Source organism: Chlorocebus sabaeus, chromosome 12, assembly GCF_047675955.1.
Source record: "Chlorocebus sabaeus isolate Y175 chromosome 12, mChlSab1.0.hap1, whole genome shotgun sequence".
Lineage (NCBI taxonomy): Eukaryota > Metazoa > Chordata > Mammalia > Primates > Cercopithecidae > Chlorocebus > Chlorocebus sabaeus.
In genome coordinates this window covers 6,939,991-6,953,041 of record NC_132915.1, presented here as the reverse complement: position 1 = coordinate 6,953,041, position 13,051 = coordinate 6,939,991, and the positions used below count along the sequence as shown (strand labels likewise).

Below are 13,051 nucleotides of genomic sequence, written 5' to 3'. Positions count from 1 at the left end.
TGGGAAGTTGCTTCTTGTGGATTGATCTGGCTTGGCTGTTGCCCCACCCAAATCTCATCTTGAATTGTAGCTCCCATAATTCCCACGTTATGGGAGGGAAATGGTGACAGATCATTGAATCAGGGAGGCGGTTTCCCCCATACTATTCTCGTGGCAGTGAATAAGTCTCAGGAAATCTCATGGGTTTTTTTAAAAGGGGTTTCCCCTTTTGCTTGGCTTTCATTCTCTCTCGCCTGCCTCCACGTAGGACATGCCTTTCCTCTTCCTTTCCCTTCTGTCATGACTGTGAGGCCTCCCCAGCCATGTAGAAGTCCATTAAACCTCTTTCCTTTATAAATTACCCAATCTCACAAATGCCTTTATTAGCTGCATGAAAACAGACTAATACAGGGATGAATAAAGAAAACAGTTTCTTGAGATGGAATCTACTCCTGATAAAGATGCTGTGAACACTGCAGAAATGACAACAAAGGATTTAGAGTACGACAAACTTCGTTGATAAAGCAGTGGCAGGGTTTGAGGACTGATTCCAATTTTGAAAGAATTACAGATAAAATGCTATCAAACAGCAGTGCATGCTACAGAGAAATCTCTTGTGAAAGGAAGAGTCAACTGATGTGGCAAACTGCCCTGCTGTCCTTGGAAACTGCCACAGCACCTCCACCTTGCAGCAACCGCCACTCTCATCAGTCAGCAGCCTCAACATCAAGGCAAAACCCTCTACCAGCAAAAAGATGATGATTCCTTGAAGGTTCAGGTGACCGTTAGAATGTCTAGCAATCAAGTATTTTTAAATTACGATAAGTACATTGTGCTTTTAGACATAATGGTACTGCATGCTTCACAGACTGCAGATAGTGTAAACATAACTTTTATATGTACTGCAAAACCAAAAAATGTGTGTGGCTTTCTCTATCGCAGTATTTGTTTCATTGCGGTGGGGAAAATCTCTTAGGTAGGCCTGTAACTTGAATGGGGACTTCGCTAGGGACGCAAACAATATACCATTGTCTCTTTACTCAAAACATTGCCTTTCCAATTAACATGATTTTGCCTTATTGCCCTGTTTCTAAAAACAAATCAAGGATTTGAGAAATGGGCGTGAACTACTCATACCTCCACCAGGAATAATTGCCAGTTTTGTTTCAACCAGGCCCATTTTTGCAGAGGAAGCTAAAATGAAAGAAAGAAAATTAAGTATCATCCATATCATCACATTCAAATATGACTACCTGAAAAAATTACGAGATACACTAAAAATATTGTTTACTAATTAAATTGATACCACAAATTCTTAAAAAATCACTTTAAAAGGCATTGTTATGGAAATAAGTAAGCACTCTAAATGACATGCATTGGGAGAGTCACACAATATTTTCTGTTAAAAACTGTTTGGCAGCGAATTAATTTTTGATTCATAAGAACAGGGCTGTAACTCCATTATTAGACCCGATATTGCCAAATCATATTTGGAGGCTTAGATCCATTAATTATTCAGGATCAGCAGACTTGTCAGTATCTGACAAGTCCAAATTCTTCAGTTGCCTGAATATAGTCTCCCAGACCAAAGAGTTTAATGGGTCATATCAGATTATGGCAACTTTTCAAGACCCAGTCTTTAGTTACCTTCTGACAAATAGTTTCACTATTCTGACAGGTGGACAGGGTTCCTCTTTTTATGTCTGTTTTCATGGCTACTTTAAAATATCTTAATAACTTTTTTATTTGCATATCCAAATATACTTAGACTACTTCCCATATTCTAATTTCCAAAACCTGTATTCCTTCAGAAATGGATTACATGTACCTTAGCTTTTCCATTTAAAATCCAATGATTTCATTACAAGAAAACAGTCCTAAAATGAAGTGAAAAGGAGGAAAAAAATACACATGGACTAGCAACCAGAAATCCCAAGAAACTGAATCATGTTGACACTACATTTTTCTAAAAATTTAAGAAATCTTTTGTAAAGATGAGGTCTCCTTATGCTGCCCAGGCTACTCTTGAGCTTCTGGCCTCAATCAATCCTTCTGCCTTGGCAGCTCTGCTTTTAACATGCAGCCACATCAGAAACAATAATGGAAAGCAAGAGAAGAACAGTGACAACTCCGCTGTCTGCTGTGCCCAGTTCTGTCTCAGAGCCCGAGGACACAGGCAGAGCTGAGTCTCTATACAGGAACACAGTGACCACAACGATAAATATGGGAGATCAGCATACGTTGCTCTCATGAAGTAACAAGGGTGTGGGCTGTGGCCAAACAGTCTGGATTCAAATCTCAGTTCAGTCACTTCTTTGGGGCTTGTTACTTCCCCTCTCTCTTCTCCAGTTTCCTCCAGTGCCCCAAAGTACCCGCTCTGAGGGCTGTTATGCAGATGGAGTGAGTGAATACATGTCAGGCGCTAGAGTAACGCTGGCCGCCTGGACTGCACACAGTAAGTGTTTAGCACTAATTCTTTTCACTCTTCTTCTACTCACCTCATAAGATCCTCAGAAAACCATTCAGGAAGAAAGTGGACTTCAAAGAGATTGAAGTTATGATTACTGTAGCTAATGGTGATTTAGTGCTTGGACTAACATCCATAGATTAATGGCTTCATCTTCACAACAGCAACAGTCATTTCCCCCATTTCCTCTAAAGAGGCAGATACTGGCCTAAAAAGGGGAGGACCTCAAATTCTTTTCCTTTCTTTCTTTCTTTTTTAAATCTTTTTTTTTTTAAAAAAACAGGGTCTCCCTTTGTCACCTGAGCTAGAGTGCAATGGCACGATCATGGCTCACTGCAGCCTCAAACTCCCAGGCTCAAGTGATCCTCCCACCTCAGCCTCCCAAAGTGCTGGGATTAGAGACGTGTGAGCCACGCGCCTGGTCCAGGACCTAAGATTCAAACTCAGTTCTACCTGACCCAAATCCTGGCAAGAAACAAAGGAAGACTTTTTTCAGGTGGGAATTTTGAAAACACCATCAGGCCCAACAAGCGACTTGTTGAAAATATTCTACTCAACAACAGGAAGCAGAACAAAATATTTAAAATTACCTGAAGAGTACACACAAACTTCATTTCTTTAAATTATGTTTTTAACAAGATTAATCCTCACCTGCTACTCGTATATCACAAGCTAAAGCCAGTTCAAGACCACCACCTAAAGCGAGTCCATCTATTGCTGCAATTGTTGGTACTGGAAGATTAGCTGAAATGGAAAGAAAAATGTTATGCTTCCTTAATAAGATCATTACCTCACTGTGTAATTCATTTTAAATTTTTTTCTGTAAATTTATGCTTTAAATGGGAGATCATATACAGACTTTTGTATCTCTTTTACCTTTAACAAAATATAAGCATTTCCACCATTATTCTTCAAAAACATTATATGATTACCATATAGCATTCCAAACACATGTATGTGCAATGTCTTTAAACCTTCCCATATTATTGAACTACTTTCATAAACCTTTTTTTGTTGAATTAACAGAATCACAGTTCTATGATTTCTTAATCTTAGAGCCAGAAGTCTTTCACAAGATGTTTGGTTCATACAAAGTTCAAATTGAAATGACTTATACATAATTGTGAAATTTATGATCCTTTATGGGCTACTTCAGTGCTTGGAACGAGAGTGTCTCATTCAAAGAAGGACATCTGCTCAAACAAGAAAGAAACTGTCCAAGTAGTTGCTGTGGCATCGGCCCGTGAGCTGTCATTTAGCGAGGAGCCCTAACATTATGAACGGGAGCTGGAAAACAATCAGGCTCTTCCACTTCAGAGGCAAGATGCCCTGAGAACCGGCTCATAAGCACGCCTGGAAAGGCGTCAGCCAGTCACAGAACTAAAAGCTCAACTTGCTTGAGTCCAGAAACTGAGTATTATTTTAATATAATTTTTGTAAATTATGACATACAGATTTCATTCTCATAACCTGTTCAAAAAGTGACCAGTTTTATCAGTTATTCTGAAAAGCAGAACTCTTTCTATTAATTTTATTTCTGACTACGGGAATGTGAAGCAAGGCTGGCCAATGTTAATATATAACAGAAAGTGGATTTTAAAAAGGTACTGTCAGCCGGGCGCTGTGGCTCACGCCTGTAACCCCAGCATTTTGGGAGGCTGAGGTGGGAGGATCACCTGAGGTCAGGAGTTCAAGACCAGCCTGGCCAACATGGTGAAACCCCATCTCTACAAAAACACAAAAATTAGCCAGGCATGATGGCAGGTGCCTGTAATCCAAGCTACTCAGGAGGCTGAGGCGGGAAAATTGCTTAAACCCGGGAGGCAGAGGTTGCAGTGAGTCAAGATTGTGCCATTGCACTCCAGCCTGGATGACAGAGTGAGGCTGTCTCAAAAAGAAAACAAACAAACAAACAAAAACAATAAAAATGAACTATCCCCCAAAATCTCTCTCTTCCATTCTGATATGTAAAATCCCCCAGAGGTTCACTCCTTGACCCCTTTTAAAATATACAAATTTGCTGAAGTACACTGAGTCTTATTTATAAACAAAGGAATTCATCAGAATTATTCAAGATCAAGTCTGAAAAGGCCAGGAAGGGGCACATATACACAGCTGCCACCTGAAGCTCTCCCAGAAGAGCAGGCGTGGAACAGGCTTTTGCACAGGCAGTATTTCACTATCTGTACCTGTCTGAACATTTAGGGGTTGGGGATGGGGAGGGACTTGAAAGGACAGGACAAATTCAAAATGTTCTTGCCAGAACACTTTGTGAAAAAAATAACAGCTATGTCAGTGTTTGTAGTCTGGAAATGAGTTTAATGTGCAAACAATATCTGGTGAATTTTATCTGGAAAAAAAAAAGAAAAGAAACATCAATAAAAATATAAAACAGCAAGTTAAACTGAGTACTTCCCAAGGTCATCCTGAGCTACTACAAGTAGAAGGTAATGACTTTGATTACCCACTCTCAGCTCCTCTTCCTTCCTAAAAACCTGCCTAGAGATCATTTATTTCTAGATCTCCTCAATCTATCTCTCCAACCTCAGGTCTCACCCGTCAGAAGCCTTCCTTAGGCCTTGCTAAGGCCCTCCGGCTCACCTCCTTTATAGACCAGCTTCTGAGAGGAGTAGAGTAAATCCATGGCACCCACACCCATTCACCTCCAAACCACCAAGACCATTCTTGTTCCGGTTACTAATGACATTCTAAGATTGTCCTATAGCCAGTGGACAACACTCCGTATCTAGTCAATGTACTGCCTCAGAAGATCAGAGACATCCATCCTGGACACTCCCTCCTTGGATTCCTTCATTCACTGCCTGCGGGGTCCCTCATTTTTCCTGCCTTTCCATCTACCCCTGGTAATTTCTCAGCCTTCTTCCCCTCTCAATAAAAGCTCTTCCCAGGAGATCTCATTCTCATCCACAACTTTTACCACCTATACTACCACCAGTGATTTCCAGATCTCTACCTCAAACCCAAACAGCCCCCTGCCTGTTGGATATATCCACTTAAATACCTCATGTGTCCAAACCATTTCTTCCCAATTCTTCTAGGTTGTATCTCAGTTAGTAGCACCTCCGCTCACCAAGTTACTCAAGACACTCAGAAGTCATCCCAGATGTCCTCCTTGCCAATGACCTTTTCTACTGCCCAAGTTCTGTGTCCCATCATTTCTCACCAGCAGGAAGTACCTAAGTAATCTCCTTCACCTGCAATCTGCCACCCTTTTATGCATCTTCTACCTTTCCTGCAGGGTAATCTTTCTAAAATGTAAACACAGTCATGCTATTCCTCTATTTAAAACTGTACAATGATTTATTCTCCCTTCAGGATAGAAATGGTGTAAACATTTAGCATGGCACAGTAGGCACCTGGAACTAAGTTCTGCACACCTGTCTGATCTCTTCTGAAACCTCAGATATTCTGTCCCAGCCCCAAACTACTTAAAACAGCTCCAAAAGTCTCCATTCAAAACTCAATACCCGTATACAAGGTGCAGCTCTGCCTACAATGCCTGGCTACCCCTACTTGTCTGTCAAGGCTCAAATGTCCCTTCCTCTATGCTTACATGGCACTCTGTGCATACTTTTCTATCAGAAGATTCACCACCATACTGCCCACATGAAACAAAAATTAACATCACATCAATGCTACTTAATAATGTCCTTACTAATCTGGGACAAACCTCAAGGTTTTTCACTGCCTCTTCCTCCTCTATTATATTAAACCTAGTATTTTGTCTACTTTTCTTTTTTTATTATTAACCTCTTCTGTTTAATAGTTAAATAAACATAGTCCTATGGAGCTAAAGAGAAGAAAAATTGCAAAGAGTTCTAGGGTGCAGAGAGCAGAGGCAGAGAAAGAGTGGGTGCTCCCTCCCTGCTATGTGAGTGCTGAAGTCACTCACCAAGTAACTGCTGGAGGCTGTGATATTATGAAATACATATTTGGTCTTCATCCCTGCTTCCAGACATACAGCTCTTAAAACTCTTGGAATCTCTGGAGAGATAAATGTATCTTTCTTATTTCTCCAATATGTTTATACTTTTTGGAATTGATAAAAATTATTTTTTCAAGTCTGATAGGAATTTGAGCCAGGTACAGTGACTCATGCCTGTAATCCCAGCATTCTGGGAGGCCAAGGCCAGAGGCCTGCCTGAGCCCAGGAATTCAAGACCAGCCTGCGCAACAGGGTAAGACCTCGTCTTGATTTTTAAGAAAGAATTTGAGAAATTATGTTTCTAAAGAGGATGAAAATTGTGTCCCCTTGAGAATCTTAACAATTCCAGGGCTTGTTTCCTTTTGTGCAGACCCATGCCAGGGTCACTGCAAAAGGAGCCAGCCTGGGTGCCAAGAGACACACCAGAGGTGAGGACTGGGGCCTGCAGATGGGAGACAGGAGCTCCAAGAGGAAGAAGTCTCAGGCACCATGTGCCTTACAACTTGTAAGAAATATGTAACACGAAATGATGAGAAATTTGGGTTCCACATACAAAAAGAACAAGAAAAATGGGATGCTAATTCTCAAATTATTAAATACGTTAAGCACTGGTACTTTAAATTATTAATTAACATAAATTGGCGCTGTAGAAAGCTGTCTACAAAATGTTTCTAACTAAAGAATTAAGTAAAACAGCTTAATTTGCTCTCAATGGGTAATTAAATATTAGCCATTTTACAATATTATAAACTCTAAGGCTATACATCATCCTAATTATGGCCTAAAAGATGTCTGTCGTAGTAAATTTTATCCAGAAAAATATGCATCATCTCAAAGCACACGCCAGTCTCATAGTTACCTGATATATGTGGTTTTTTTATATCTAGAATTTCTTCTACTTGGGAGCACTTAATAATCAAAGAGGGGACCGGGTGTGGTGGCTCATGCCTGTAATCCCAGCACTTTGGGAGGCCAAGGCAGGTAGATCATCTGAGGTCAAGAGTTGGCGACCAGCCTGGCCAACATGATGAAACCCCATCTCTACTAAAAATACAAAAATTGGCTCATGCCCATAATCTCAGCACTTTGGGAGGCTGAAGTATGCAGATCACCTTAGGCCAGGAGTTTGAGACCAGCCTGATCAACATAGAGAAACCTCATCTCTACTAAAAATATAAAATTAGCCGGGCGTGGTGGCACATGCCTGTAATCCCAGCTAGTCAAGAGGCTAAGGCAGGAGAATTGCTTGAACCTGAGAGGCGGAGGTTGTGGTGGGTTGAGATCGTGCCATTGCACTCCAGCCTGGGCAACAAGAGTGAAATTCCATCTCAAAAAAAAAAAAAAAGAGAAAATAGCCAGGCATGGTGGTACGTGCCTGTAATCCCAGCTACCGGGAAGATGAGGCAGGGGAATTGCTTGAACCCTGGAGGCAGAGGTTGCAGTGAGCTGAGATCTCGCCACTGCATTCCAGCCTGGGCAACGGAGTGAGACTCTGTCTCAAAAAAAAAAAAAAGAAAAAAATATATTAATAATCACAGCGGGAACTCAATAAAACACACCTTTAGAAAGATACATTATGAATTTCAAAGACGTAAAGGAATAGCAAAATGACAGTTGTATATAAGCACAAATAAATGAAACAGGAACTGCAAATCCAATGAGCAATGGCTATTACCAACAGCAAGAGGAAGAAATTATGACTCAGCATGTTACGCAACCAATAGGATCAGATACTATTTTCAGTTTCATACCAGGAAATGAGCCAGGTATGACAAAGATAATAATCCTTTGAAATGCTCCCAAAAATATAGTTAAAGCAAACAATTAAACAGTTTGCTATTTTAAGAGGGAAAAAAGCAACTGTAAGGAAGGCCTCTGGTTCACTTCAGCAGTCTGTAGGACCTGCAGCCTACGATAACTACAGTCAAGGGACTACGAAAGTGGGGAAGATTAAAGTATCTACTTTCAGTTCTCAGATAAATCCAACACATAATGTAGGTTATTTGTATGTTTCTGGAAAAATATGAACAATCTGATTATTAAAGGAAAACGTTAGTGTCAGATGCATGTTTTTTTTGTTTTTTTTTTTTTGAGACCGGACTCTCTCACTCTGTCACCCAGGCTGGAGTGCAGTGGTGCAATCTCGGCTCACTGCAAGCTCCGCCTCCCAGGTTCACACCATTCTCCTGCCTCAGTCTCCCAAGTAGCTGGGACTACAGGCACCCGCCACCACGCCCAGCTAATTTTTTGTGTTTTTAGTAGAGACGGGGTTTCACCGTGTTAGCCAGGATGGTCTCGATCTCCTGACCCCGTGATCCACCCGCCTTGGCCTCCCAAAGTGCTGGGATTACAAGCATGAGCCACCGCGCCCAGCCCCGCATGATTTTGAAATTTGGTTTTGCTTGAAGAATGGTGTTCCTGCAGAAAGCAGTGAAATCAAGCATTTCAAGGGAAAGGCCCTATGTAGCATTATGCTTTCATGAAGAATAGAAATAAAATCAAAGTTAACTGAAAATTATAATAAATACCTAATTATCTTTCATTTTGGCTAAAACTTCACCTTCATCCTAATGTATATTCTCCCATTCCCATCACTGAGTTTTTAAAAAAATCACAATAACAAAACAAGCCCTGAGTGAAGCCTGCAGGCTGGCTGGGCCGTGGCTCCCTGGAGGTCCACACCAGGGTCATGGCTGCAAACATACCACGGGTGAGAGATGGGAGTTCAAAGAGTGAGAAGTCTCAGGCATCACAGACCTTAAAAGGAGCACATATCCAAAAGCCAAAGGTAACCGTATTCAAATACGAAACTTCGATTCTAGTACTAGGTTAAAATCTAAATAAAATGGAAAAACTCTATAAGCTGTTGTGAAGAAAAACTTACAGATGAAGACCAGCAACATTCCTTACAGAAGGGGTCATTACACCAAGAAAAACTGCTGAAGGCTAGCTTTCCCTCTCACATGCTTTTTTATACAAGCCCATCACAGTAATTTCAGGCTGTATGGATTCACACAGAAAAGAGGACTAAATTTACTTTTTCACTAGGAGAAAAAGAGTAAAACTGCCTAGAAACAGTGTAAAATAAGTAATCAAATCCCCGATTTAACTAAAACCACAGGCATGTGGGCAACATGGAATAGGGTCCAATTCCTCCCTAATCCTGCGAGGGATGCAGAGTAAGACCATGGGTGGCAGCAGCATGAGGACAGCCTCACTGCAGTGCTGCAGATTTTGTACTCAACGATGAAGGCAGAAAGTACCTTCCTCAACTCTTAACAGCACCTTGTACCTAAAGCTTATAAAAAATATTAACACAAAATGACAAGAAATTTGGATTCCACATACAAAAAGAACAAGAAAAATGGGATACTAATATTCTCAAATCATTAAATAGGTTAAGCACTGGTACTTTATTAATTAACATAAATTAGCATTGTAGAAAGTTGTCTACAAAATGTTTCTAACTAAAGAATTAAGTAAAACAGCTTAATGAAGTAAAAAAGCCAACAAAATAAAGTACAGTGGTTTCTTGAGCTTTCATAAGCAAGGACTGGTGGAGAGATATAATTTAAAACTTGTGCACCAAGTAACAGAGGTGTGAGTAAATCTAAAATTATAGTAGTCTCCACTTATGTGTGGTTTCACTTTTTGAGGTTTCAGTTACCCATGGTCAACTGCAGTTTGAAAATATTACATGGAAAAATCTGGAAAATTTCAGCAATACATTACTCATTTGGAAAAACTCAGTAATACATTATTTTAACACCACACTAGGACATTGTTTCCTTTAGCATCTTTAAAACAACATGATAGAATGTTTAGAAAACAATCTGATCTGATATAAATCAGATGGTGACTTCCTTAGTCAATTAGAAGAGAATACTTACAATTTCTTTAAAAAGCAATTCATATATACCTATGTCCAGGAAAAGGTTTTTAAAAATTCAGTTATTAGAAAGGATCTATTCTTTAATACAACTGAGGGTCAACAATGTAACTACACCTAAGCTTATTCTCTACTTTATTGCTAACACCCAAGCCAGAACATCACAGAGATAGTCTAGTCCGAGTTCAGGGATGTTAAATTGGTATACTATGCTTATGCTGACACTTCATGTCTCAACAAATTACTAAATGGGCAAAGTCCTAAATTCAGTCACTGCTTCATCAAATATATGCCAGATACCATGTTGAATGATTTAAGCAAAGCTACAGAATGCAACTGTGGGGAGCTGAAATGTCAAATCCTGGCTCAAAGCCACCACTGTTACCATTGTGAGACCTGAGAAAAGTTGCTTAATTTTTTTAAGCCTATCATTTCCCTATCTGTCTTCCTTTATATGTTTATGTATCTAGCAAATACTTAAAAAGTTTTTACTATGTGTGGCCACTGTCCTAAGAACCTTACAAATATTACTTAAACTTCCTATCAGCCTTATGATGTAAGAACTCATGACTTTCAACTTACAGGTGAGGATCTACTGAGGCACAAAGGAGTTGCTGTTACTTGCCCGGTAAAGTCTGAGCACAGGCTGTCTGGTTTCAGGGTTTTGCTCTTAACCATTACTGCCTATGGCTAGTTACCACACCCCAGATCCCCAACGCTGTAAGCCATACTCCCATCCTTCCCCTAAGGACTTGTGACCGTGCACCTGAGAAAAAGGGAAATGCTGAAACTCGCACACTGGCTCTGTGCGCCACTAATTCCTTGAGACCTACAGCAACACCACAGTTCACTGGGTTCAACTGGGGAAACCTAGGGAACTGGATGCAAAGCACCCGTCAGCTGACTGTAATCGAGTTCTGACTTGAGTTTTCTCTGGAAACCCCCAAACCCAGAGTGTGGCAATGCCTCCCAGTACATGGCTCTATAGACTATTAACATCAAAAGGGCCAACCCCAAAATATCTCCTTCCTACCAAAATTCCAAATCAAATAAACACTCCCTAAGGGAAATGCACAGACGACAGGCTGGCAGGGAAGCCCATGCCCACTCAGCAATCTTATCTGGAAGGTTACACTTACTAGCAGAACTGAGTAATGACTTCTGTTGATGGCTGCTCCACATGTAACAAAACTCTTGGCATTTAAAATGCTGCTTAACATGGTAAATGCAGAACTTCTATTTCTGATGAAAAGATAACATACCATAAGTAGTTTACTTTCACTTGGCAGGAAAAAAAACCTCACCATTATTGCCTTGCTTCATGAACTCTCAGGCTCTGTAACTTTGTTATTTAAAGTATGGTTTGTAGAACAGCAAGATTAGCATCACCTGCAAGCTTTTTATAAATGTAGAATCCCAGGTCCTATCGCAGACCCACTGAAACAGGACCTACATTTTTAACAATGTACATTTTAACCCAGGTGATTTATACACACAATACAGTTTAAGGAGCTCTGGATACTTAAGCTAATCCACAAGGAACTTGACAATCTCACCATCCATAGGATAATATGCTGATCCACTATACTGAAAATGCTACTGAGAAAGCAACGGCCATAACTGGATTCATAAACGTAAGGGTAGTGAAGACTTAACACACAAATGTCTGTAGCAGTTTTATGTGTAACAGCCCAAAACTGAACACAATCCAAATGTATTTCATGTAGTACATCTGGGCAATGGAATACTACTCAGCAATAAAAAAGAACTATTGATTAAAAAAAAAAAAAAGCTAGTGGAATACGTACAAAAATTAACACATACTGTTGCATTTACATGAAATTCAAAAATACGGAAATTATAGAGATACAAGTTCAGTAATTGCCTGAGGATAGGTTGAGCGTAGCAGGGAGGGGCAAAAGAAAGAGATAGTAAAGGGACCTGAGGAAATTTCTGGAGGTAATGGACATATTATCTTGATTGTGGTGCTATTTTCACAAGTCAAAAGTTATCAAATTGTACACTTTAATATGGACAATTTATTTTATGTCATGACACCGCGATAAAGCTATTTTAAAGAATTATATGATCTAATTGATCTGAAAATCATAAAGCCAACAAAAGAAAGCGCACTGGTTTCTTGAGCTTTCATGAACAAGGGCTGACGGAGAGATATAATTTAAAATCTGTACACCAAGTAACAGAGGTGTGAGTAAATCTAAAATTGTAGTAGTCTCTCCTTACATGCAGTCTCACTTTTTGAGGTTTGTTACCCATGGTCAACCCCAATTAAAAAATATTACACGGAAAAGTCCAAAAATAAACAACATGTAAGTTTTAAATGACACACTATTCTGAGTAGCATGACAAAATCTCGCACCATCCTGCTCCATCCCTTCTTCAACACAAGAAGGGTGAGTATAGTGCGGTAAAATATTTTGAGAACAGACTACATTCATATGACTTTTATGACAGAATATTGTTATACATTGTTCTATTTTATTCTTATTGTTGCTAATATCTTACTATGCCTAATTTACAAGTTAAACTTTATCATAGGCATGTCTGTATAGGAAAAAAACAGTATATATAGGGTTTGGTATTATTTGTGGTTTCAGACATTCACTAGGGGTCTTGGAGTGCATACCCTAATAATAAGGGGTCAACTACTGTATAAAGAAAACACTAAGAAAAAAGGGTGGGAGAAGAGAAAGGTGGGAAGGAAGAATTTAAAACAGGAAATATATAAATTCTCCCATCGTTCAATAGA

The 13,051-nt window shown here is 39.8% G+C and overlaps 1 protein-coding gene across 4 annotated transcripts in view; it reads right to left on the bottom strand.

Annotated features, from left to right (window-relative positions):
• AUH (AU RNA binding methylglutaconyl-CoA hydratase) overlaps positions 1-13,051 on the bottom strand; it is a 145,134-nt gene that overhangs the window by 75,285 nt on the left and 56,798 nt on the right. For all 4 annotated transcript variants that reach the window (XM_007969724.3, XM_007969726.3, XM_007969723.3 and 1 more), the window contains 2 exons: positions 3,098-3,190; positions 1,117-1,173 (listed from right to left, as the gene is read on the bottom strand). In XM_007969724.3, the coding sequence (XP_007967915.1) occupies positions 1,117-1,173; positions 3,098-3,190 (150 nt within the window). The remainder of the gene's footprint in view (positions 1-1,116; positions 1,174-3,097; positions 3,191-13,051) is intronic.